The sequence below is a fragment of the Mesoplodon bidens genome (assembly GCF_964165515.1).
Source record: "Mesoplodon bidens genome assembly, chromosome: 15".
Classification (NCBI taxonomy): domain Eukaryota; kingdom Metazoa; phylum Chordata; class Mammalia; order Artiodactyla; family Ziphiidae; genus Mesoplodon; species Mesoplodon bidens.
Window position 1 is genome coordinate 43,589,300 of NC_138171.1, and position 27,623 is coordinate 43,616,922.

At 42.6% G+C, this 27,623-nt stretch overlaps 2 protein-coding genes across 3 annotated transcripts in view; one reads left to right on the forward strand and one right to left on the reverse strand.

Annotated features, from left to right (window-relative positions):
* NIPSNAP2 (nipsnap homolog 2) lies at window positions 1-27,594 on the reverse strand. 2 transcript variants are annotated; one of them, XM_081257216.1, is made up of 10 exons: window positions 27,441-27,590; window positions 17,122-17,261; window positions 16,994-17,039; window positions 13,846-13,940; window positions 13,440-13,510; window positions 12,375-12,515; window positions 11,494-11,525; window positions 6,527-6,621; window positions 2,298-2,381; window positions 1-1,153 (listed from the first exon to the last, which is right to left on the reverse strand). In XM_081257216.1, exons 1-10 carry the CDS (start codon window positions 27,530-27,532, stop codon window positions 1,089-1,091), a joined length of 861 nt encoding a protein of 286 aa, XP_081113342.1. In that variant the 5' UTR covers window positions 27,533-27,590; the 3' UTR covers window positions 1-1,088. The 2 variants fall into 2 exon arrangements, with proteins under 2 accessions (XP_081113342.1, XP_081113343.1); XM_081257217.1 differs by lacking the exons at window positions 13,440-13,510; window positions 16,994-17,039 and having other exon boundaries at window positions 27,441-27,594.
* Window positions 1-27,623, forward strand: part of SEPTIN14 (septin 14) — a gene marked incomplete at both ends in the record, with an annotated part of 563,121 nt that overhangs the window by 442,113 nt on the left and 93,385 nt on the right. The window lies entirely within an intron of this gene.

The window sequence follows — 27,623 nt, forward strand, 5'->3', positions numbered from 1 at the left end:
TGAAAATTAAGAGGATTTTATTGACTTTTATATGTTCTTGGAGAAAACCATTCACATGTAAAAGCTTGACATTTGATATGAGATTTTTATTCACACTTTATTTTAACATAAATTCTTTGATCTGGGCATCAGACATAATTTTTCATTTCAACAGGATTTTCACATGATTACAGTCACAAAATTGGCACACTATATTAAAAAACTAAATCAGAGCTAGACAAAGTATGCAGCTTTATGCCAATTTAAATCTCAACATGCACCACCCCTCATACATGATCTTGGAAAAATCGTCTGTGAGCTTACTAAAATATTAACCAGAGAATGTCTGAGGTCACAGATGATTGTTTACAAAATAAAACCTCTTTTCCTAGTGCTACTCGTTTTGTTATAGAAAAATATTACAAATAAAAATTAGTGCTATTCAAGGTGTTCATTTCAAAGTCACATATGATACACAGGTTCAAGCCATTTTTTCCTCTCATATAAAGATATCACGATACACAATGTGGAGACTGAATTACCAATCAACCACTTCCAGCTCAGTAATGACACACTGTTTATTATGCTGACATTAAAAATGAGAGTGAAGAAAAACATTTGCAGGTATTGGGTACACTTATAATTTGTTCCTAGTCTGAGACTCAGAAAAATGCTACAGAAACATGACAAAATTTATATTTCTTCCTGATACAAGAAATTTGTCTAAAAATCTGTAATTATAAAACATTTCCTTTTTATAAAGAAATGGCTAACTTTTTTCCATGGTTGGATTCTTATTTGGAGATGATTCCAATTTTAATTTGGGCCCTCTTTTCCTGGAGGGTGGGGAGAGGTGGCCCGGTATTGTAAGGTATATGTGACAAATACAGGGATGTTTCAGAGGACTACAGAGCACTGCTACAATCAGCCAAACTGTAATAGTTGACTTTCTTGTGATTTTGTAAACTTTAAAGAAAAGAGGTCTCTTACAAGCTATATACAGCAGTTTACACTTCAGTGTTTCTTTTTCACTTGATATACAGTTCAAATTAATTTATGACAAGTACTTGTCACATAAATTTATGTAGGCACATCGAAATTCTGTAGCTTTACTGGAGGGGTGAACTCTTCTGTGGGATCATGATTCTGGATTCCATTTCCTGAATAAGTGGGACTGAAAACAAAGATCAAGATTACTAGGCTCGTGCTTTTCTAAACAGACTGCAGTAAATATACATTAACAAATAGGTTGCTAAGAATATTCAGAAGACATGCTGCTTGAAATCAGAATAGAGTACTGGAATATTTAGGACTGATCTCAGGGGAAGAAATACACAAGCCAATGACAGATCAGCTGACATCCTATAAGATGATATTAAAACATTCTGTCAGAAATGTCTTTCATTTGTAGGAAATTAGGAAAGTCCATATTGTGAGAAAAATGGTGCTTTCTCAGAAGGTTCTTTCAACTGAATTAAAATTTATATAACATCAAATAATTTGACTGTATCCTGTATAAAGGAACAAATACACTGTACTTGTAGAACTATCAGTGCTAAGTAAAACACATCTTTGGGAACTGATGGAAATGTAAGAATAAACAGCAAAGCCACATACAGTTATATGACTTTTTTGAATTAAAAGACAAGATAATAGTTATTTTCCAGAACAAATTACTCGTTGATCTTCCTGGTAGGATATGGGCTTAAATGTACCTGACGTGCAACATAGGTGGTACCTGCATTGGTGTCATTGGGTGGTATTCAGCCTGGTTGTTTTCTTCTAAAAATCAAGCAACTAGGATTTCAGTGTGTGTGTGTGTGTGTGTGTGTGTGTGTGTGTGTGTACATACATATATAGGTGTACACATGTACACATGCATACACATGTACATATGGAAAGTCTAAATACCAAATTAATTTTCAAAATTACTTTTTAATTGCTGTATTAAATTGTAATGCTTTGGGGAATGGACAATTTTGATGAGAAAGGAAAAGCTTAGAAAAAAATTTATTTGTATAATTTTCAGAGAATACAGAAATGTACAAAAGGGTAATGATGTAAAATTTACAACACATGAAGATCTGAGAACTGTACCAGACAACATATATACTTGAAAGAATGAATATTCTCTATTGAAAAAACGTCCTGTAACTGTCAAAGAAAAATATGACTTATTTCTCCATTCCCTCAACCTTACAATTCATGATCCTAGAGCAACGTACTTTTTTTTAAAATACATATTAGCTTCAGGGTGAAAGAACATTAAAACAATGAGATGAGAAGAATGAAATGTTTTATGCCTATTAAGATATTACCTGTATAATATACCAGTTCTTCCCAGCCGTGTTTATGCCATGCTGCATTCCGTATATCTTCCCTGGTCTGAAGATCCTTGTAAGCTTAAAAATAGCCACACAGAAGAATTAAGACTTAAACCAAACATAATTCCACTAGTACAGTGGGAGACTGGTTCCAGGATCCGCTGTGAATACCGAAATCCACAGGGGCTCAACTCCCATAGCCGGCCCTCTGTATCCATGGTTCTGTACCGTTGGATTTGACCAACCATAGGTCATATAGTACTGTGTGTATTTACTGAAAAAGATCTGCATATAAGTGGACCCCAGCAGTTCAAACCTGTGTTGTTCAAGGGTCAACTGTGTATCCATTAAGTGTTGATTCTGCTGCACTCCTTGTTTTCTCAAAGACCCTACAGACCTTCCTCAACTTATGATGGGGTTACATCCCAATAAACCCATTGTAAGCCAAAAATATTTGTAAGTCGAAAATGCATTCAAAATACACCTAACCTACTGGAATATCCTAGCTTAGCCTAGCTTAGCTTAAACGTGCTCAGAACACTCACATTAGCCTACAGTTGGGCAAAATCATCTGACGCAGAGCCTATTTCATAATAAAGTGTTGGAATATCTCATGTAACTTACTGAATACTGCACTAAAAGTAAAAAACAGAATAGTTTTAAGTGTATTGGTTGTTCACCCTCGTGATCGTGTAGCTGACTGGGAGCTGCGGCTGCCACTGCCCAGCATCACGAGAGAATGTATCGAAAACCCGGGAAAAGAGCAAAATTCAAAATGTGAAGTAGAGTTTCTACTAAATGTGGATCACTTTTGCACCATCGTAAAGTTGGAAAATTCTAAGTTGAGCCGTCGTAAGTCAGGGACCGCCTATACTTTGGGAACTCAGTACTAAAATGGAATGACAGTGAGCTGGCTATTCTAAGCAACTGTTAGGCCTCGTGGGAGATGCAAAACCACCCGCTCTCAAGACTCACAGTCTAGCGGATTCAAGACGTGCCTTTACAAACCAAGTGAACTTCCTCAACACATGTTAAATCTGTAACCACACACTGTCAGACTACGGATAATCAATATTAAATTCCATTTTTCTCAGCATTTATAAAGCACTACAGTGATCTGGGTGAGACTGTATTCAAGGTAGTGGAGAACAAAGAGACTCAACAGGGAGAACACAGATGACCAGGGAGAGCTGCCTGGAAGCTGTGATCTGACCAAGTGGGTCTTCAGGTTGAAAAGGCCATTTCATCATCGACACGCGGGAACGGGAGGGAAAGGCGCTCCAGGTGGAGGGAAGAGCACGGGCCAAGGGTCAGAGTCCTTGGGGGTACAATTCGGATATCTCACCCAGGTGCCTTGGTCTCTGATTCCCAACCCGGGCCAGATCCTTCCAACCAGTGACCAGGGAAATGCCTCCTAGGCATCTGGACACGGTGTCAGTCGTGACTAAGAGATCACCCGGGGCTCCCTCCTCAGTTCTAGTTTCTGTTTTGGGGCTTCCTTCTCCCTATGAGAAGACCTAACCTTGCAGGCCTGGCAATTTGACCATCTAAAGACAAAAGTTGCCTCCACTAGTAATGGAGCATAAATTTATTACATAAAATATTGAAGATGCTGAAAAATAGAAGGAAAACAAAATCTTTTACCTCTCACCACCTGGAGGAAAACAGTTAACATTCATGTGACAAGCAGCAGTGTCCTCACCGGGGTCGGGTGTACACCTAAGGTACCATGTGGTGACCCCTCGCCACCCCCCTGCCCCCGCCCCGCAGGGAACACAGGTTGGAGAGGCCTGTGTTCTTTTACAAATTTTCTTAATTAAAAAAAAAAATGGGGGGGGCGTAAAATATACATAACAAAATTTACTGTTTTAACTATTTTTAAATGTGTAGTTCAGTGGCATTAAGTACATTCATGTTGTGCCACCATTATCCATTGAACAATATCTTCCCATTCCCCTCTTCTCCCAACCCGATACGCTTTACTCTACATTCTGTTTCTATGAATTTGAACAAACCGCATTTTGTTCATCTGTCAATGCACCTTTGGGTTTGGGGAGGCTTTTAAAGATGGGAGGCACTGAGCCCATTCATATACTAAGGGAAGGAAGCCACAGATGGGGTGGTGGAGGAGCCGTGGCTGCAGCGAGGCCTTGAGGAGGTGGGGAAGGGATGGCATCACGTGCAAGGGTAACAGGAAGGGGGGCTGTGCTGGGGGGAAGACCTGCTTTGAAGCCAGACTTGGCGACGTCTGAGCCTGGCTCAGCTCCTGAACAGCTGTGAGTCCTGGGTGATTTATTCACCACCCGTGAGTCACAGGTATCTCATTTGTGGTGTGTGGCTGTAAGGATTAAAGGGACTGGTGCATAAATAACCAACACACTGGAGGTGCTTGATAAATGTTGGTTCTCTTTCTCTAAAAAAGATGGAAAAGTGAGGGTAAGGTTTGGGGGCAGACAACTGAGAATTCATCTCTGCACATCTCAAAGACTTTTTCCTATAAAGTAGGAAGTGGGCAGTGGACATTGGGGACACAGACTCGAGACAAAAAGGAAGGTGGAGAAGGGCAGGGCCTCAGAGTAGACATGTGCCTGACCTCTGCCTGTGCGCCAAAGCACGTGGGTCCTGACCCATCCGTCTCCGTGCTCGCTCACTACAGAGGCCGCCCTCAGAGGCCCCTCCAGGCTGGGGAAGGGGAGGGGTCTGTCTTTTCAGTTTATATCCTCTGGACAAATCATGCACTAAAAAATAATGATAAAAATTACTTCACTCCCACCTTGAACCCATAAAGGTTAAATTACACTTAGTATAATCAAAAGGCAGGGACACAGAACACATCTTTTAAAGATCTGTTTGCAAATCTATTTCATTTGAAAACTCTGAACCTTAGGAGGTCAAATCTCAGCTGGCTAGAAAACAGCTCCCAGGAACACCACTGCCCCTGACATTCCGGGAGCTGAGGGTTACTGGTGGCCTCTAATCATTTGGTGCAGGTTTCAATCTTTTAAATGCCGGGGAAGCCCAGTGTGTGTGGCTGAGGTGAGCAGTGGCTGGCAGGGGCTTGGAGTGGGGTCTCCTCCCTAGACACGGAGGGTTTCAGGGAAAGGTTCCAGGGGCACAATGTGAAAATGACTTTTCTTGCCTCACCTCACCCATTTAGACCCAGGTCCCCAGCAGGTATCTTACCGTTTAGCCCGTCGGCACTATCTGTAGTTTCCTGAGCACTTTTTATAATTTCCCGTGTCTCCATTGCTGTTCCAGCCCCTCCTTCCCACCTCTACCTGTCAGTCCCATCTAGATGCTGAAGTCTAGCTCGTATTTCACCTTTCATTGCTTTTCCCCCAATTCATAGCGTTGTATCCCTTTATATCCCGATATACACTCCTAACACGGAGGACCCCAACTGGAACTCCCTGCGTCACTCACCGTGCACGGCCTGGTGGCCTGTCACTCAGGTTTGCTTCCCCGCTCAGCAGACCTGTCACCCATCTCTGAGCCTCCTGCTAACCCAGCAGGCACGTGACTCCGCAGCACTTGGTGGACCAAACAGGGCAAACCAACACCTCAGCAAATTAATAAGGTTTGGAAAAAGTCATGCTTTTCATCTCTTTAATAACCATTTACAAATGTGCCCAGAATGAACCAAGCTACTGCTGAGACCCGGTTCCTGTTCAGCAGGGAGACAGACGCAAACAGCCATGACTGTGACCACACACACAGTACTGGGCTCTGGGGGCTCAGGGGACAGCGACATTCCCTTGGGGACAAAGGGGAACATCTGAGTCAGGCCCTGAAAGACACCAAAGGTGGTGCCAAACCACAGTGGGCAGGGATGGAAAAGGCAAGAGAAGGGCCTCTGGGACAGTAGAGTCAGACCCGAGGCAGGGGGTGGGCGCGCGTGTGGGCACCTCCTCTGCATGGAATGCAGGACCGTCCCTGAGGGAGCCGGGGGGCAGCTCTGTCACCTCCCCTCGCCCGGGGCTGCTGCCTCACCTCTCGCCCCACTCTCACTTTCACCAGCGCACTGACGTGCCGCACATCTGTGGACCCTTCACTATTGACCTCTTGTTCCAGGTAGCCCAGCACCTATGTTCCATCTGGGACATTTGGCTCAGCTGCAGTGTTTAAGGTTCCTGACTTGAGATACGGTTTACTGCGTAGGACAAGTTAGTTAGTAATGAACTCTGAAATCCCAGGAATACAAAAATGAAGGGCAAAAAACATACCCCAAAGATGATGCACCATATATAGCTGCCCAATCTGGGAGAAGAATCCTCCAACTGCTTCATTACTGTCCTGTCTGAAGCGAATTGCACGAGCCCTATAAGCAAAAAAACGTTCAGATATTGAATCAGGTATGTTAAAAAGTATCAGTGAGTTCCCTCCATCCTCAGTGCAAGTTGTTCAGAATGCATTCGAAAGTTATTTTAATGTACATAAGATGTACCTTTCTGTAGCTACAGCAGTCATTTTTGTGAAAAGTGGACAGTAATTCATAACTATTAAAATAAAAACAACATGGGACTTCCCTGGTGGTCCAGTAGGTAAGACTCCACGTTCCCAATGCAGGGGGCCCAGGTTCGATCCCTGGTTGGGGAACTAGATCCTGCATGCGTGCCACAACTAAAGAGTCCACATGCCACAACTAAGACCGGCACAGCCAAAATAAATAAATAAATAAAAATAAAAAATAAAAACAACAACGTGAGGATATGTGGTTGCACTGCTGATTCTTAACGTAAAGTCTAGAAAACTGGCAGAGGGTAGGCTAGGACCTGTCAACTTAAAAAAAGCTGCTTTCCAAGAACACACTGAGAGAAAGTGAGGGAATTCTCGATCCGAGAACCCCACGGTGCCACAGGCACTGTACTCCAAGGGAGACAGGGACCCTCCCTCGAGAACGGGGCTTAAAACAGAGAGGAAGGAAGTGCACCACACCTACAAAGCAGATGCACACCGTGAACTCTGAGAAACCCGCAAGCTCTGTGATCTACGGCCGAGGGCGGGTGTCGAATTCTGTGACCCCTCAGACAGCATATGGAAGAACCATGGACGTGAGCTTCCTGGCAGTTCACTGTCACTGCCAACACTGAAGCTGCCTCCTTTTCTCCCCACTTACCTGAGCAAACCGTTAGGAAAATGAGTACCAAATGGCATTCATTATGTATGCATCATGTGTGGGTACACGTGTCTATGTGTATAACATGAAATTGTGATTAAATTGGTTAAAAATTGGCACTTGCCTTAAACTTTGCTTTTTAAGATTCCCTGCTGCAAAAGGTATCAGCTTTTTAAACACCTTCTTTTGTGTCTGCACCAGTACTTTATTTTTATATTTAGTGATGCACTTGAAATCCTAAACAAGTTTTTAAAATGTATGTATTTTCTTAAAGCAGTTTTCTAGAATCAACGTTGAAAATGAAGGAAGAAGCTTCAAGTGATGTAGGAAGGTCACAGTCTCTCAAGAGACTCCACACCCCAGTTACCCAGTCAACACTGCCCAGGCCTGGCCTGATGTCTCAGTCATATTAGGGTCCCAGAGTGGACAGGACTTGGGAAGATGGATTCATTCTAATTCATTTAAAAGAGCTGGAGACTATGGACAAGGATTCAATCCACTAATATCCAAAGTGAGAGACAAGATAAGTGAGTCGGCCTGACCAGCACGTTCTCTTCTTAGAGGCAAACTTCATAGTAACTGAATTAGAACATCTCAAAGAGGGGTGTGGAATCAGAGCAAGGGCAGCCTGTGGTGGGAGTGAGGAAGCCAGTCTCCTCAAGGTCACTTTGTACATCTTGGCTCTCATTCACCACGTGCTCAACTCCACAAAGGTGATCCATGCTTTCAGGTTCTTTAGGGGAAAAGGAGGGATCTCATGCTATTGCCCCCATGGGCTACCTCCAAGCGATATTAATTTCTTTAACCTTACATGTAGTGTGAAGTGATCATAGTCTTCACAAAAATTACAAATCTGATTTGTAAATTATTGAAATTAAGCAAATCACTTTAATGTGCATTCTAACCCTAAGGGGGAAAACCCTCAGTTTCATTGATAGTGATAAATATTCAGGACTGTTCCTTTCATTCTGAATTTTTCCCATTCACTTTCTCAGTAGGCAAAGAAAACATAACTTGCCTTAGCCTGGAAATAATCAGAAGCATGTAGTGAAGAGGAGATCACCACCTTAGTTACCTATGTGCCAAAATACAAACTGAATGCTGAACTGGCTTTATAAATAATTTTTAAAATAACTGAAGAATAACCTCAGTTCCTTCCTTGTGGATTCCACGGTGGGCAAGTCTCAATGAGTAATACGGAAACATAGAACTGGGTGATCCTATTCTGTGGGCAACTAAATTACTACACTTATAGCATCAACCCTACCCCCCAATTCCTTAATAAAATGATGTCTACAATAATAGTATACAATCAAATATGTATTTCTTCATTTTCAAATGAAAAGGAATTCTACCTTGCATTATTTAACCTTTGATGACCTAAGAAGAAAAGATTAGAAAAAAGATCCCAGAACTGTTTTTTGGAGGTAGATCTTAGAAATTATCTAGCCCAAAGCAAGAAATTTTATAACTGAAAAAAAGAGAATATATATAAATTGAAAGTAAGCAAAAAGTCATGGTTTTCCTTTTCCAAAGTGGCTGTACCATTTTACATTCTCACCAGAAATGTGTAAAGGTACCAATTCATTGACAACCTCATCAACACGTTATTCTGTCTTTTTAATTATAGCCATCCTAGTGGGTATGAAGTACTATCTCACTGTGGTTTTACTTTGCATTTCCATACTGACTAAGGATGTTGAGCAGCTTTTCACGTCCTTTTTAGGCATTCATAGAGCTCCTCTGAAGAAATGTCTATTCAAATTCTTTGCCCATTAAATTTTTTTTCAAATTTATTTTATGATTTTATTTTTTATTGTGGTAAAAAGCACCTAACATTAAATTTATCTCAACCATTTTCAACTGTGCAGGCCAGTAGGGCCAAGCCTATTCACATTGTTGTGCAGCAGATCGCCAGAACATTTTCATCTTGCAAAACTGAAATTATACTCACTAAACACCAACTCCCCTGCACCTAGCCCCTGGCAACCACCTTTTCATTTTCTGTGTCTACGGTTTTTACTACTTTAGAAACTTTGTATTAGTGGAATCATACAGTATTTGTCCTTTTGTGACTGGCTTATTTTGCTTAGCATAATGTTCTCAAGGTTCACTCTGCAAGTGGCAGGATTTCCTTCTTTAAAGGCTGCATTAATATTCCATTATATATATGCCACATTTTTATCCATTCATCTGTTGATGGATATTTGGGTTGCTTCCACCTCTTACCTACTGTGAATAATGCTGTGATGAACATGGGTGTGCAAACATCTCTTTGAGATGCTACTTTGAATTCTTTTGAATATATACCCAGAAGTAGGGCTGCTGGGTCAGAGTAATGCTATTTTCAATGTTTTGAAGAACCTCTGTACTATTTTCCATGATGACCGCCCCGTTTTATATTCCTACCTACAGTACACAAGGGTTCCAATTTCTCTGTCTTGCCAACACTTGTTATTTTCTGTTCTTTTGATAATGGCCTTCTTAAACGGTGTGAGATGAATGGAAAATAATTGTGGTTTTGATTTGCATTTATCGTATGATTAGTGATGCTGACCATCTTTTCATATGTTTTTTGGCTATTTGTGTATCTTTGGAGAACTGTCTATTCAAGTCCTTTGCCCATTTTTTAACTGGGTTATTTATCTTCTTGTGATTGAGTTGTATGATTTTTCATGTATTCAGGATACAAGTCCTTTATCAGATATGTGATTTGCAAAGTTTTCTCCCAGTCTGTGACCCGTCTTTTAACTTGTAAAACTGTATCCTTTGAATTACAAAAGCTTTTAACTTTGATGAATTATAATTTACCATTTCTTTTCTTTTGTGGATTGTGATTTTGGTGTTTATGTAAGAACTCTTTGCCTAACCCTAGGTCACGAAGATTTTCCCTTATGTCTTCTTCTCAAAGTGTTGTATTTTAGCTCTCACATCTAGGTCTACAATTCATTTTCGGTTAGTTTTTGTATACAGTGTGAGGCAGGGGTCTAAATTCATCTTTTTGCAAGGATACCCAGTTGTCTGAGGACCCTGTGATGAGATTATCTGTCCCCATTGAATTGCTTTGGTACATTTGTCAAAAACCAATTGCTCATATGCGTGAGAATTTATTTATTGTCTTTCAATTCTATCCCATTGATCTATATGCCTGTCCGTATGCCAGTACCATACTGTCTTGATTATTCTAGCTTTGCAGTCAGTTTTGAAATTGAGAACCGTGAGTCCCGCAACTTTGTTCCTCTTTTTCAAGGTTGTTTTAGCTATTTTGGGTCCCTTGCATTTCTAAAGCCTGCTGGGATTTTGACTGGGATTCTGTTGAATCTATAGATCAGTTTGAAGAAAAATTCATATTTTGCTAAACTAAGAAGAAAAAAAAAGAAGCAATTGTATCATTGTGGTGCTCTGTTTATGTGACAAAAGCAACATTTCAGAAAAGATAACATCCAAGAAGAATATGAAATAACTTCATGTGACACTTGGGGGGTTTTGTTTTTCTTTAAAAAAATGTCCTTGGGATTCCCTGGTGGTGCAGTGGTTGAGAGTCCACCTGCCGATGCAGGGGACACGGGTTCGTGCCCCGGTCTGGGAAGATCCCACATGCCGTGGAGCGACTGGGCCCGTGAGCCATGGCCGTGGAGCCTGCGTGTCCGGAGCCTGTGCTCCGCAACGGGAGAGGCCACAACAGTGAGAGGCCCGCGTACCGCAAAAAAAAAAAAAAAAAAAATGTCCTTATCTCTTGGAGATATATACTAAAATATTTATAGATGAAATTTTATGTTGTCTGAGATTTACTTCCAAATACTCTGGGTTGGGGGATTTAGACCTAAGCAAGACTGGCCACGTGTTGATAATTACTGAAGCTAAGTAATGGGTATGGAAGGGAGACCTGTGGTATTATTCTCTCTAGTTTTGTAAATGTTTGAAAAATTTCGTAATACAAATATATCAAACAAAACAACAGTCTAGTATCAAATCATGGCACTAACCCCATATTTTATTTCTAGAAGTAACACTATGGCCTAGAAGAATCTATTTATAAGACTTAACAAACTCATCATTTGGTAAAATACTCACCAGTAATTGCCCCATTCAATCATAGTTCCTGGCTGAAAAGAGATTTGGATTTGGTTTGTTACTTCTTCTGTGAAGAAATATGGAACTAACAGTATAAAACACATCAAATGACAAGACTAACTTAAAAATTAACTTTTAATAATGTGAGATCTAACAGATTAAAAAAATGTAACAAAATAGTATTATTCACTGTGTTCATACCTATCCCACAGTGGAAGTAATATTCTGTGGCTTCATCTAAGACAACATACACACAAAGTGAGAGTTAATTAAGTCATCCAATTATAGTCATGAAAACCATAGTTAGGCCCACGATGATTAAATTGTTGGTACCTATTCAGACTTTATTGTGAAAATTTTAAATAATTCAATTTAAGTAAACCTAACAAAGACATCACTTGTTTTTTTTCCAGTATAATACTGAGTATTAGACCACCAAGATCTACTGATACTTTTTCACTTTAACTATGTTGCCACCTGGGCCTTTCTTTTTAGTGGTCACCTAAGTAGGGAAATATCTGGAAAGTCGTACAAATATTATTCCCCTTTTGTCTTACAGTGCTGTATAATGTATTCAATAGTCACATGCTTATTAGTTGCTCTAGTTCAAGGACAATAGATGCTATATAATGTAGCTGGTCCTGCATGTTAGGTCTTTCCTCTTATGTGTAAGGCTATAAAAAACAAATGAGCTTAGCAAAGAGAAAGAAGGAAGGTTTAAAAAAAGGAAACAAGAGGAGAAGAACTGGACAGGGGAGAAAACGAGCCAAACACACATCACAGAACATTCGCTCAGTGTCTGCTGTCCACTCAGCATCAGGGGTGCGTGTCCTTCTGCACAGAAGAACAAAGGGACAGTGAACTCCTATTTCAGTACTTACTCGGAGCTGGTAAGATCTGAGTTCATATATATTCGGTCCTGACCGTGGGACAGGTTCATTCCAGAAACTGAACTCCAATAGCAGCTGATTCTTCCTCGAGAGAAGCATGTTGCTTCTCGCCTTACGGAATGCCGCAAATTCCTTGGAGTGAACAAAGGTGCTCATGAAATCTTCTAATATTTATATCATAAATATTAGAAGACTTATATATAAACCCGCTTTAGCAACATTTATGTTCCTCTCACAATAGAATACTATTATAAATAGGGTCCAGTTGGCCTGAGACAGTCCCAGTTTACATCTTGTTGAACCAGCATAATGACTATTAGTATTCCCTTTCACTCTCAAAAGTGTCCAAGTTTAGATATCAAACTACATAGTCATCCTAATTATTTAAATGACAAAGTAAACTAATTTAATTTCCTATGATTTTAGGTTCTTCTGTTTGACAGCATATTGAGACAGGTGATATGGACACCTCAAAATAACAGATAATCAAAAAGCCATTTATATTGGGAATTCCCTGGCAGTCCAGTGGTTAGGACTCCATGCTTTCACTGCTGAGGGTGCGGGTTCAATCCCTGATCGGGAACTAAGATCCCACAAGCCTCGCAGCGAGGCAAAAGAAAAAAAAAAAAAAGTCATTTATATATGGACGGGAGTCTACACAAAAGGTTTTCTTTCCTAATAATGTATGGCTGGTAGAATATTCTCCATTAACACACACCTCTTCATGAAGGGAGGGGGAGGATAGCAAAGTTGGCCCAAAATGAAGAATATGTGGTTGTCAGTTCCTGAAGCAGATATGTGTTAGGTAACCCAGACTGACTTACCGGTTTCAAAGTTCCAGCTTATCAAAGTACAACTGACTTTTACAGTAAGAACTATTATTTTAATAGTATTACAACTGGTTACTCTATGTTTAAATACAACCTCAAGAGTCCAAATAATAAAATTTTTACTACAGAAAACTAACAGTTTACTAACAAAAACGATGACAGAAAAGAGTCATTTAATTCTGTACTAACATCTACTATATCATTAGTCTTTTTCAAAAATCATTACCTGATTTTCTCTGAGTTTATTCATGACCTCCGTGAGGACTGGATAACCGCCTTCATACCTCCAGAGGTGAACTGAAATATATTTTAAACGAGAACATACATTTAGAGTTTCATGATACTCTTACCTTGAAAATATTCTAGATACGCATGGTGTTAACACAGCACAAAACTGTAACGTGTGTTGGCTCAAGTTACACCATAAAGTTTCAATAATAGATTCAGACATGAAAAATGATCAAAAAGGAGTTTTTGCAGTGATTTACTGGAGAAACTACTTTAACCATAAAACTAGACTGAGACTTGGAAAGCTTTGCTTATAAAAACAAGCATTATGTTAAAAATCATTTAAGTAATGACAGTAAAGGCTTAAGGAACAAGTGTTTATTCCAAAGTCTTCTGCTTCCTACCAGCTTGATCCTGCTCGCCATACCACGTGTTCCAAGTCCCCACCAAAGTACAAGGGTAATGTTTATCTTCATGAATCTTTGGCAACACCTCTTGACTTAAAGAGAAGAAAGAGCAACACTAATTAAACAACCACCAAAATTACACCAGGTGGACAACACATGATCAGTAACAGGAAAAGGTCATCTACTCTGTGTTCTGACAACTGACCTCAGAATATGTTTATGATAAAAAGACATGCAGAATTAGCCTTCTGGCTGAATTCTGTTGTGCTCTCATGTCCCACTTATCAGAAGCTTAGGTGACTGATACCCCAGCTATCTAGAACAGTGGTAAGTAACTCAAGTATATTGATAAAAATGATAAAGAAGAGCCAAAGGTCCAAAAATTCCAGGAACTGAGTCTATTATTTGCTGTTTCAGGAAAAAAAAAAAAGTATATACTTAGGAATGGTGATGCGTATGAAAGCTAACTTTTGCTGGTTCCAAAGATGGGAAGAATGAGAGAAATGGGAATAGTAGAAAAAGAACGCGGGAGAAGAAAGGGAAGAAGGTCATGTGGAGGATGGGGCAGATGACAGGAGCGGCCCAGGAGGCACAGGACGCAGCAGCAGAGAACGAGTGGGCTTTAAGGAAGACGACGGAGCCGGGACACAACAGTCTGGAAGCAACCCTGACCCCAACAACCCCGAAGGGCGTCAAAGGGGCAGAAGAATCCAAATGAAAAGACGACATGAGGCATAAATTAGTTTCTACTCAATTCAACCAGCTGAGGGGATCTGAAAGGTATCGCACCTAATCCCACGCTGGACACACCGCCCAGTTTGTCGCTATTGATCACGCATGGTCCTGGCAGTGTATTAATTTAACAGAGGTGTCAGAGCCTGGTTCCACGGAAACCTTTCCACATTACAGATTCTGACGGACAGGGAAAGGCAAAGGGAAGAGGCATAACTGCATCATACCAAGAGAAAAGCTAAAATTTGCACACTTTTTGAATAGAAAAATTACGATGAAAAAGTGCCATACAGATCCAACAATGGATGCAAAAAGCTATCAAGGGTCAGAAATGGAACCTGTTCTGATTATCTGCTGACGTCGAGTGATATTAAGCTAGTGATCACCACCCGATGTTGAAGCACTAGGACTGGGTGGATATGACTAGTTAACAGAGAAAATCTCTGAATGGTCTTATGTCTAACTGAAAACTCAAATGTCTTTAAGACCCAGTACAATGACCAAACCACGTAATTTTTTTTTTTTTTTTTTGGTAGTACGCGGGCCTCTCACTGTTGTGGCCTCTCCCGTTGCAGAGCACAGGCTCCGGACACGCAGGCTCAGCGGCCATGGCTCACGGGCCCAGCCACTCCGTGGCATGTGGGATCTTCCCAGACCGGGGCACGAACCCGTGTCCCCTGCATCGGCAGGCGGACTCTCAACCACTGCACCACCAGGGAAGCCCCCACGTAATTTTTTGAAGGGTAGCATTTACTTTTAAAATTGAGATCAGATATTAAATGTATCTGATGTATGACCCATGAATGTTCAGAAATCACATGGGATTGATGGAAATCGGGGGTGGAGAAAGACAGATTATATCAGGGAAATGGGTTTTCTTTTTGCCACATGACATGAGCAGGAAGTAAACAACCCAGCACTGGAGCTAGTGTGGCAGATGGAAGCCTGCACAGATGACCCAGGTGAATGGGGGCTGTAAGGTAGGTAGTACTTGTACTCAGAACTTGATGAGCTGGGAAGAACCTCATTATCTGGGCCCCTAAAAACCAGGCTGGAAACAGGGAGCTGCTGAGAGTTTCAGAGAAAAGAAAAACAAACATGATGAAGGAGGAAACAGAACTCAAGCAGATCAATGTGACAAACTTTGGGGTGATGGACTGCAGGGTGGGGTGAAGGTACAGGTGCAGCTTCAAACCCAGGAAGGCAGTCAGAAAGGGCTGCTTGGAAATGGGTCTCAACAGGCCCGGAGAGGGAAACAAGCAAAGAGGAGCAAAACACACGGCAAATGAAGAATACACAGCCCTTCGTGACTGGCTAACCATGTAAAACTAAGGCAAGAGTCAAATAAAACCATGGTGAGTGTCACACATGGAGAAACTGGAAGAGCAGGGTAATTCTACACATTGAGTTTGAAGTGAGAACATGAATAGATAGCCAGGAATCTGAGACAGGAGATGAAGTGAAAAAAAAAACAAACAAAAAAAACAGGACAGGAAAGATAATCCAGGGAAATATCAGCATACAGAAAAATTTCATTTTATGAGAAGAGAATTAGAAAAAAGCATTTGTTTTGTTTTTAGGGCACTTCTAAAATAAAGAGAACTGTGCTGAGGTGAGCAAGAAACTCAACACTAATGTTATATTTCATGAACCACCTCCAAAAAAAAAACAACAAAAGATGTTTTGCTTCTGAAAGTTATGCTGATTCTGGCAACAAAATCATTTGCTTTCTCATGAAAGCAGCAGATATGAAAGGTTAAAAAAAAGCTTTCGAATTATATCTGTGGACAACTGATCATTAAAATGCTATTTCTGTTAAGAACTAATGCACTTAATTCTCTTTGGTCTTAAAGTTTACAAATTCTATAAGAATATATGGGTTTCATGTCATATGAGAATCTGCTGAAGGGGCCTGAATCCTGGTGGATGGAAGACCTGGGAAGAAATGGCAGCTCTACTGAAATCCATACAGGGCTCTCACGTGGCAATATTACTTAGGAGTAAAACTGGACACAGTGGAGGGCCCAGGGATGTGAATTCTAACTCCTAACACTCAGAGCTGTCCAGAAATGGAGCGTATGAAATGTATTTAAGCATAGCGTCAGGAAGGGCTGCAGAAAGGACTCAAGCACTGGATGAGCAGCTGGGCTAGACCGCCTTGCAAGGTCCCTTCCAACCTGAAGAGTCTGGTAACATTCCAAAGTCTGATAGCCTATGTGAGGAGTTAGCTGAACGAGCGCTTAAAATCAAAACACCCTTGGTAATGCCCAACAGAGCTCAACTTAAGAGCCTCTCCATGTTCAGCTCTAAGAAGAGGTGTGAAAGATCTCGCTCTGCTATCAAGGGTTAGCGCAACTGACAAATATTAAAATCATTATTTTTCCCCAAGTAAAGGATAGTTTGGTATACACACCAAATTTTGTTGTATGCTTCTAGGCATTCCGGTTTAACATTGTGAACTGAAACAAAAGAAAATTCAACGATAAACTTATGAACAAAGGGAAAAAAGTCAACTATGAAGATAGCAAACCTATGACTCACACTGTAATTTGTACAGACTGCTTGTTTCCTTTTTGGCTAGGAGATTAGAGTGAGCATCTTTCCTTGGATCAACTTTCCGGACAAATAAGGATTTTAACCAGCTGTCCTCTCGAGGTCTGATATTGGAAGACGCCAATTTCCTATGGAATAACAAATGCAAAAATCTGAGTTTAATCAGAGGTACGAAGATCTCAGGGTCTTTAGGTTGTGTCGTGTAGTACACTGTTTTCATAAATTCATCAATCCATTCAGCAAACACGCCTTGAGCACACCATCTAGGCACTGTTCTAGAACCTGGGATACCACATGTCCACTTTCCATGTCACCAGCGTGCACTCTAAACGCAGGAGCCAAGTGTGAGAGAAGTAACTTCGGCACTCCTAGGAGAGTTCTCACGTGTGTCTCTGTTGAGTTCCACCGTGTGTTCTTCCTTCCTCCAAGGAAATTTTCAACATAGAAAAAACATACAAGGAAACCTAGAATAGTCAAATTCACAGAGAAAGAAAGTAGAATGGTGGTTGCCAGGGGCAGAGGGGAGAGGAGAATGGGGAGTTACTACTTAATGGGTACAGAGCTTCAGCTGGAGAAGATGAAAAGGCTCTGGAGAGGGATGGTGGTGACGCTTGTACAACAATGCGAACGTACTTAACGCCACTGAACTGTACACTTAAAAATGGCAAATTTTATGTTATATGTACTTTACCACAACAAAAGAATGTGAAAAGGAATATACAGAGAAAGTGAAATGAATTCTTTCATTAAAAAAACGATTTTACCCCTAAACTAACCTTAGAATCAAGATTTTTAACTCACAAAAACCGAAGAATACAGACTTCATTAACATATAAATAATTTGCTTATTTTCATCTTATAACTGAACTCCTACTATCCATGCTGTCAGGGAGTGAGGATAGATTTGACTTAAGGAACAAACTACACTTTACCCGTGAAATTTTAAGTGCATGTTTAATTCCCATATGTTTGCTGGTGGGATCGCAAATTTGTGTGACCTCCCTAGAGGGCAGTGTGACATTATCTATAGCAAAATTAAAACTGCGTAGGCCTTTCGGCCTAAGAGTTGCACTTGTAGTATGTCCCACGGGCAGCTATATTTAGACAAGTGCACACAGCTGAATGCGTGCAAGCATTCCTTACTACCTTGTTTCCAGTTTGTTCCTGGTACAGGCAATTTGGAACCCATTAATGGGGACTGGTCAAATAAATCAAGGTAGAGCCAAAATCAGAATAGAATGCAATCAATACAAGGAATGAGGCAGATCTACACGCACTGATATGTTGGTATCGCTGAGATGAGTTACATGGAAAAGCAGGCCCAGAACAGTACCACAAATACACACACAAAGTGAACTGCTAATAGTGAGGACATCTGGGGACTGTGAGTGGGCTTGGGATGGGAGGAGAGAGTTTTTCTTTTCGCTGTATAACCTTCTGGACTCTTTGAGAATTTTCCATATAAATATATTATTTTTATACCTAAAATTAGCTAAAATATCTAAAGTGCATGTTTAGAAACTCCTTTATGGGTAAGGTATATAGGTATATATAACCTGAGAACAAGATTTAAAAAATTAAAGCCTGGCTGAGACTCACCCTCTTCCTAACTTCACACAACCATAATCAAATGACAAATCGCGTCCCTTCATCTTCTCCACTTTAATTCATGCACAGTAAAATTACTCTTTTTTGGACATACAGTTCTGTGAGTTTTGACAAATGCATAAAGCCATGTAAACACCACCACGGTTAAGATAGGGAACAGTCCCTTCACTCCCTAAAATTCCTCCTTTTGTAATCAACCCTTCTCCCAACTCCTAGCAACCACTGATCTGTTCTATGTCTCTATAGTTTGCCTTTTGCAGAATGTCTCATATATGGAATCATAGAGAATGTAGTCGTTTGAGTCTGTGCCCATTCTTTCTGCACGATCGCCTTTATGTGGATGACCATCCTCTCTGGCCGGGGCTATCACGGCATACTCTTTATTGTTTTGATCTTTAATTCATGTACACATAAATGATCTTTTCTGACCTTTGCTAGATCATGCCAAGGGCAGTAATGTGCTGGGATTCCAAATGACCAATACAAACACTCAGATCTTATCCAGTGCTTCAAAACAAGGTCTGGCTACTGACAGGCCAGTGTGAGCCTTTTCTGGGGGGATCTCTTGTAAACACTAGATGATTTCCTACAGACCATTTTCAATCTGTTTAGCAGACCTGTTTAAGGGCACAGATACCATAAAGCAAATATAAGAGGAAAAGAGAGTGACCCCAGGTGTTGAGGAAGGGGAGTTTAAACAAGAGGCAAGAAAAACTTGCACGACATGCAAATTCCCCAATGCCTCACGAGATGAACGTGTGGATTCCACATTAATATAAATTCCTATTCTTATTCAACTATGGTGCTTTAGAAAAAACAGAACTCTAAATTTCACGGGTTACATTGGCAGCCTTTTCCTTTTTTTTCTTAAAAAAAATCGACTTGCTGCTTTAATGAACAAACATTACAGAACACTTTTCACTCCATATGACTGTTTTAAATTTAAAAAACCAATTCATAGGATATTATCACAAATAGCTAGAAACCAGATAAAAATATTTTTTTTTGACCGATGGAGCTTACAAATATATAAACAAAATATACAAATATAAAATTAACAATAAAATGTTTTCTATAAATACAGTATGATCAAGAAACAGAAAAGCATTTTTTAAATCTTTTAAGATTAAAAAGCAGCAAGCTCATGTTAAATAAGCAAAATAACAAGTTAATACCAGTACATGCAATTTTTCTTATTAGTGCATAGGACAAAAATATATAGTCCTAAGCGGCACTTGTAAAAAGAAGTTGGAAATTCTTCCATTTTGCTTTTATTATATGTTAAAATGCCTTAGAATTAAGAAAAGTGTTAATGGTGGTATCCCTGAAGGAAGGATGGAGAGTTAAAATAGAGGAAACACACATCTTTCCCCATATAATATCTGTATTGACTATGTTTTTTTATCTTACTCTTGTGTGTATGTGTGTGTATATATATATATATATATATATATATATATATATATATATATATATATTTTTTTTTTTTTTTTTTTTTTTTTTTTTTGCGGTACGCGGGCCTCTCACTGTTGTGGCCTCTCCCATTGTGGAGCACAGGCTCCGGACGCGCAGGCTCAGCAGCCATGGCTCACGGGCCCAGCCGCTCCGCGGCATGTGGGATCTTCCGGCACCGGGACACGAACCCACGTCCCCTGCATCGGCAGGAGGACTCTCAACCACCGTGCCACCAGGGAAGCCCTACTCTTGTATATTTTTAAGTACATGTTTAACTTCTACTAAATATGCTTAAAGCACTTAGGACAGCACCTGATTAATGGTGAGATTTAAAAACTGTTTTAAAAACTACTTAAAAAAACTTTTAAAATTAAAAGAAATTATATATAAAAACTATTAGCTCTTTAGCAGAAACCAAAATCATATGGTATTTGTCTCTGTTTTCAATTCACTCTTTTTTTTCTTTCCATATTTATTTATTTATTTATTTATCTATGGCTGCATTCGGTCTTTGTTGCTTCACGCAGGCTTTCTCTAGTTGTGGTGAGCGGAGGCTACTCTTCGTTGTGGTGCACGGGCTTCTCATTGCAGCGACTTCTCTTGTTGCAGAGCACGGGCTCTAGGCACGCGGGCTTCAGAGCACAGGCTCAGTAGTTGTGGCGCATGGGCTTATTTGCTCCGCAGCATGTGGGATCTTCCCAGACCAGGCCTCGAATCCGTGTCCCCTGCATTGGCAGGTGGATTCTTAACCACTGCGCCACCAGGGAAGTCCCCACTCTTTGATTATATAAATAAACTAATTCTGAAGAAGGCAATTCTCCAAGTGAATCATGGTAAAATTTACTTCAATAAAAATAAAAACATTTTTGTCAATTCGTTTAAAGTATTTCATTTTATTTTTTTTGGCTGTGCCACGTGGCTTGTGGGATCTTAGTTCCCTGACCCGGGATTGAACCCCGGGCCCTCGCCAGTGAAAGTACCAAGTCCTAACCATTGGACCACCAGGGAATTCCCGTGTTTAAAGTATTTTAAACACACCATGTTTTGGGATATTTGCTTAAATAATATCACGAAGCGAAATGTCAAGCATATAAAATTAGTGATATGCAAAGTAGAAAGTTTTAAGATTTTTTTGGGGCCTCTCACTGTTGTGGCCTCTCCCGTTGCGGAGCACAGGCTCCGGACGCGCAGACTCAGCGGCCATGGCTCACGGGCCCAGCCGCTCCGCGGCATGTGGGATCTTCCCGAACCGGGGCACGAACCTGCGTCCCCTGCATCGGCAGGCAGACTCTCAACCACTGCACCACCAGGGGAGGCCAGTTTTAAGATTTTTTTAACGGGACTTTGTATAGTTTTTTTTTTTTTTTTTTTTTTTTTTTTTTTAGGAATAACAATTATGAACTAGGAAATGGGTACAATGGAAGTTTCTAAAAATATCAGCACTAAGGAATTTCATTAAGAAATACTCACCAAAGCAACCACTAATAGTTCTTAATGAATCCTTCCAGAAGTGCATAGACAAGCGTATACCATGTGCACTCATATTGATATTTAATTCCTATGGCATTTAATACTTTATAAAATAAGAGAGCATAATAAAGAATTATTGACAGACTAAATCTGGAAGGGAAAAAAATTCCAAAGTAATTCTTCCCTTCCTCCTTAGAATTTAAGGGGATTACAAGCTAATAAGCACACACTTCCTGTTAGGCACTGAACTAGGCAGTTTGTTCCTATCTTCTCATTTCATCCCCGGAACAATCTAGCAAGGTAGGTATTATTGCATTTTAAGGACTGGCTCACAGGGGTTATTACACAACCTGAGCTAAGAAGCAGCAAGATAAAAATATGAACCCAGATCTAACTGTAAAGTTCAAAATATTTTCACTAATAAGGGATGCCTCCTCCACACAAACCTCCCCAAGTGAGCATTCGTTCCAGATTTTAATACCAAAGGGATTTACTTTAGGATGGGTAAGATGAGGTAAGGGATATGACACCACTTTGTAAGCTAAAGATTAACCTAAGAAGTAGTCAACATCACGGGACACACACACAAGAACCTGAGTGCTGCTTACCTGTCAAAGTTAGGTAGCAACTGTCTTGACAAATGAAAAACAGTGTGGCGCAGCATAGCCCCAACTGACTGTCGAACTCTGAAATCTTTCAGCTGGCAGGTGACCAAAACTGCTTCATGAGCCCAGTCCATCTCACTGTCCAAGCTGAATCACGGAAAGGGATAGAAGCAGCCATGCCAACAGCTGTCAGGGTGATAAGACCTGGGCTGGACCAGGGTGCTTTACCAAGAGTGATGAACACTGCAATCAGCTGTCTTTATAACATATAGGTGTTGGGTGGCACTTTACAGAGGGTGAGGTAGGGGGCAGCACATCCTACAAAATACTAGATTCTAATAGAATAAGCATTATGTGCCTGGCTCAATGGATACAAAGATGAACAGATGCCTAGCCTGCCCACAGTCATGCGAAAAACCTATCAGTAAACAGCCAGAGCAGTCACAGACACTGTGGACTCACATGCACTGTGGGAACTCAAGGGAATGAACCGTCTTGGCCTTGGCCTGCAAGGAGTGAGAGGGACTCCAGTGGAGACATTCTAGCTCTGTCTTGGAGGGCAAGCAAGACAGGGGACAAAGCCAGTGATAATCCCAGTCAAAGGGAACAACGTGTCCTGGGGCATGGAGTCGTGAAGCTGTGTGGCATGTTTCTGAAACAGCAAAGCGTTCAGGAAGGCAAGAGAACAGGGTGTGGGAGGACAGTGAGAGGAACCACGGGAGGGCAAGCGGGCCGGGGGGGCTGGGCTCCCGTGCACCAAGCCTATCAGCTGGACCTTATCCTGTAGACGGGGCAATGCTAGCAAGTTTTCAGAGAAGATCCAGGTGTAAAAAGCAGCCCGGCGGTGGTGTGGTGGGTGGACTAAGCAAGAAAGGCAGGTAGCATGGCTCCTGGGCTCCTGGCGGGCTGCCCAGCCCAGCAGTACCGGCACACCGAAGGCATCTGATACTCACTGGATGGACCAAAGGATGGTCCTGGGTTAAGATGATGGCAGGAGAGATGAAGGGGATGGATTACATTCAAAAGATACTCCCGAGGTGAAGAGGAGAAGACACGGATACTGATTAGGTGTGGAAGATGGTGTTTCGGTTTAGTCGGGGCAAATTACAGAAGGGAAATACATTTAACACAGAGACCACAGGATGAGGCAAGGAGCTTTGGTCATCTGATCACCAAATATGCACGGACTGTGCCCTGCACGTGCCAGGCACTGGGCCAGGCTGAGGCTACGAAGAGGAATAAGCCTGGCCCTGACTTCACAGAGCTCGGTTTGCTGGTGGAAGCAGACAGACGAACGTGATCACAGCCCAGGGGAAGAAGGGCCCCTCTGTGGAGACACAGGTGGTGGGCGTGGCGGGCTGGGGCAGAGGGAGTGGGGTCTAGGTCAGCCTGAGGGAGACGTGGACCAGCCCTCTGAAGAGGCACCTGTTGAGCTGAGGGCCTGGAAGATGAGGAGCAGTTTGTCAGGTTGCTGCCCACAGGAGGAAGGACTTTCTCGGAAGCAGAACTCTAGCTGCCAGAGCCAGGGGAATGTGAATACGGCAGAGGCGAGGGGGAGGGGCGGAGGCCGAAGGGCCCACCCTAAGAAGAGTCTTGCCTTAAAGCAGGAGCCATGGGACTCCCCTCCCCCACCCCACCGCCAAGCCCAGTAAATCTGTCTTCTCCACTGCGGCTAGAGACAGCGGTTCCCCAACCTTTCATTTTGAAAAACTTCAGACAGAGATGAAAGAACAGTATAACAAAGACCACTATGCCCTGTATCTAGATGAAAAATGAACATTTTATAATTTTTACTGTTTATATATATTTTGCTTTTTCATTTTTACCAAACCATATGAAACCAGAGTGCAGACATCATGATACACCATCCCTAAATACTTCAGCACACATCTCCTAAGATCAAGGACAAACCACGTCACTAATAATAAATATCACATCTAAGGAAAATAATAATTCTATAATATCTAATATCCACTCCAACTTAAAATGTCCCCAATTGTCCCTAAAATGTTTTTTATGGATTTTTTCTTGGTGGAGGTGGGGTGGAAAGGAAGAGGGATTAGGATCCAGTCAGGGTTCATGTCAGAGATCTTTCTAGTAGGAAAATGTCCTGCTCATTTGTTCTGGGGAATTCTCTAGCTGTCCCCCTCACCAGTGGCTTCAAGTCTACACTCTTGATAGGAATCCAGCCGAGTGGTGATGCAGAGGCACAGTCAAGACGTGCTGGAGGCAGAACTAACAGATATGGCAACTGACTAGATGGGTGGGAGCAGGCGGGGAAGGGCTTGGGGAAGACCTGGTTTCTGGCCGGGACCACTAAATGCAAGATGTTCCACGGCTGGGGAGAGAGAGCCCAGGAGGAGCAAGCAGGCTTTGCAGGAGGAAGATGAGTTAAATTCTGGGTACGTGGTCGTTTCCAGCACCTGGGGGACACTGGTGCAGTGCTCAGTAAACAGCTGAGCAGAGGGCCCGGCACTGAGCAGAGCAAAGATGTGCTTGGCAAATCAGCCTCCCGGGAACGTGTCCTTCATCCCTCTGGAACCACTCTTGCAAAGTCACTCACCACACCTCTGTCGTTAAGTGCAGTTTTCTTCCGTCATCTTAACCTTCTGGCAGCATCTGGCACAGCTGAACCACTCTCCCTCTTTGAAATACCGCTCCCAGGCACTGACCCATAATGACCTCACAGCTGCCCCTTCCAGCTCCCTTGCTGCCTCTCCTTCCTATATCCAGCCTGTAAATATCCATACAGCCCAGGGTCTGCTTCTCAGCTCTTTCTCTATCCACACTCCTCAAGCAATCTCATCCATTCCTATAGTTTAAAAAAGCATTTTATTATGAAAAATTTCAATCAAATACAATATAGTATACTGAAACAAATGGATCTATTAACATTTTGCATTCCTATATGCTGACAACTCTCAAATGCTGTCCAGACATCTCCTTGGAGGAGTCATATAGGTCCAGTAAGCCAACTGCCTACTGGGTCTTTCTATTCGAGCAGCCCACAGACATCTCCAATTTCACCGGGTTCAAAACTGCCCTGGATCCGCCCCCTCCCCACCCTGCACCTGTTCCTCCTCCTCTGAATGACTAGCAAGCACCCTCTGTTCACTGATGTTTCCCAACAGCACCTGGCACGTGGTGGGCACTCTCACCTTTGGAACAAATGAGTCTTGGTAAATGGCACCAGCATCTGCCTAGTTGGCCACCATCCTGACTGTCCCCTTTTCAGTCAGCCTGATCTTTTGAAAACGTAGATCAGATCATGTCACACTAAAGTGTATACCTTTAAACGTCTTCCATGGCTCTCAGAGTAAAATCCAAGCTCTCTCAATGGCTTGTAAGGCCTGGAATTATCGGGCCCCTGCTGCTCGCCACCTGTTCTCCATCTTCCCTTTACTCCTGCTCTTAGATTTTTCTCGGGTTTCCCAGCATGCCTGACTCCTCCCGTTCACAGCTTTCATGCCCACTGACCCTTCAGGTCTCAGCTTAATGCCACCTTCTCGGAGAGGCCTTCCATGACCTCATGCAGGGAGGTTCCCTGATTCTCCCATGTCACCTACCTCAATCTGTAAGTCTACGTGGGATTTCACCTCTGCCATGGCTTCCTGGGGAGAGTGACCATGGCTATTATGCTCAGGTCCATAGGGCTTCAACGACATCATATACATTCAATATCTGATAGAATCAATGAGTTAGCTGGGTCCAGACTGAGTCCTAAAGAACACCTACAGTTAAAGCAGACTAGAGCTCAGGAAGGAGTGAGTTGTCAGAAGGTACAGGGGACCTTGTATAGAGACAAGGAGGCCAGTGTCAAGAGCATTTGGCCCCAGCAGGAAGTGGGGGTACCGGGCACACCCGGGCCCAAATCTCCAGTTTATTAGCTTCAAGTGACCTTGGGCACTTTAGGGGAACACCTTCATTCTCAGCTGTCTTTTGTGAAAAGAAGAAAATATCAATTTCATGGGCTTTTATCACCTGTGTGAAAAAATAAAGCTACAGTAGATACTTAATAACAGAATAAAAATAAAAGGAGGGTGATTTGTTAACCAACTTGGAAACATAAATATCAAATTTTGAAACACAAGTTGAGCATTGAGTCCTAGGAAGGGCACTGGGCCTCAAGCCTCACAAACTTGGGTTCAAATGCCTTTTCCAGCCACGTGTCTCAAGCCCTTTAGGTTCCTTCTCATCTCTAAAATGCAGATCCTATTACTTACTTCTTAAGAGTGCTACTAGGATTACATTAAATAAGCCGTATCAGTACAAAGCTGGCCCATATTAAGAGTTTAACAAACAGGTAGTTCCCTCCTGCCTCCATTTTTAAGTGCCAACTGTATTTTCTATAGGCTCACTATTTAATTAAACACAAAGAGGAAATTTAAGTTACCCAACGTAAAGAAAACGAAGAAGCAAATCGACATGTAAGTTAGTATGGGATTTGGTTTTTCGATTTGGAAAATGGGACATGGCTATCTCAGGGATGGATTCTGAAAACCAAATATTTAATCCAATGAGGTTAGAAAAAAAGAAAAAGTTTAAACATGAAGACAACGTCCCCTTAGTGCTGATAACTGTACATACTTTTTGATTCGCTATCTACTTTTAAATGCAAGTCAACGACTGTTCTTAGGGCTGACACCTCTTCACTACTCCCCCGACCTCCACTTGAGGGCTCACCGGGGACGATGCGGTATTTTATTTCTTCCTCACAACAACCCAGGAGGTGAGGGTTATCTCAACTGCCAATTGCGGAATCAAGCACTGAGGCTTTGCGCGGGCGAGCAGTGTTCTCAGGCGGCCGCAACTTCAGGGCCTGCGGCCTCAGGCATGCGCCCGCCGCCCTGCCACCGCTCCGGGTCGCGCCGGGTCAGGGTCCCGCAGGCCGGGCAGGCTCAGCGCGCGGACGTGGCTTCGGCGCCGAGCGTCGTTCCCACCGTGACCTTGAGCCCGGCCGGCCCGGCGGGCAGGCACTCCGACCCCGCCGAGGCTCCGACTCGCCCAGCCGCGCCGACCGAGGCCTCGGTCCCGCCGCCCCGCAGTCCGGGAGGCCCTGCCCAGTGGGAGCGCGGCCGGGCCGGGGCGTAGACTCGTGCCGGGGACCCGTGCCCTCCGCCCCGCGGCGGCCCCTCCCCGGCCGCTCCCGGAAAGGGCGGCGCTGCTCACCAGATCCCGGGCTGGAGGCTGCAGGGGCCGGCCCGCCGCAGAAAGCTGCCGGCCGAGGCCGCTCCGCCGGCGCGCAGCACTCGCGCCGCCATCTTGCTCCGGCGCCTCAGCTCCCACCGCCCGGGCCGCCGTTGACGCCGCCGCCGCCGCCGCCGCCGCGACCCCTCCCCCGGCCGGGCCAGC

Excerpts from the sequence above, each read along its gene's own strand:
- NIPSNAP2 (XM_081257216.1), bottom strand. The coding sequence starts at position 27,532 with ATGGCGGCGCGAGTGCTGCGCGCCGGCGGAGCGGCCTCGGCCGGCAGC. Across the intron at positions 17,262-27,440 it reads AGCCTCCAGCCCGGGATCTG|GAAATTGGCGTCTTCCAATA; the intron begins GTGAGCAGCGCC and ends GTTATTCCATAG. Across the intron at positions 1,154-2,297 it reads AGAACTGGTATATTATACAG|TCCCACTTATTCAGGAAATG; the intron begins GTAATATCTTAA and ends CTTTGTTTTCAG.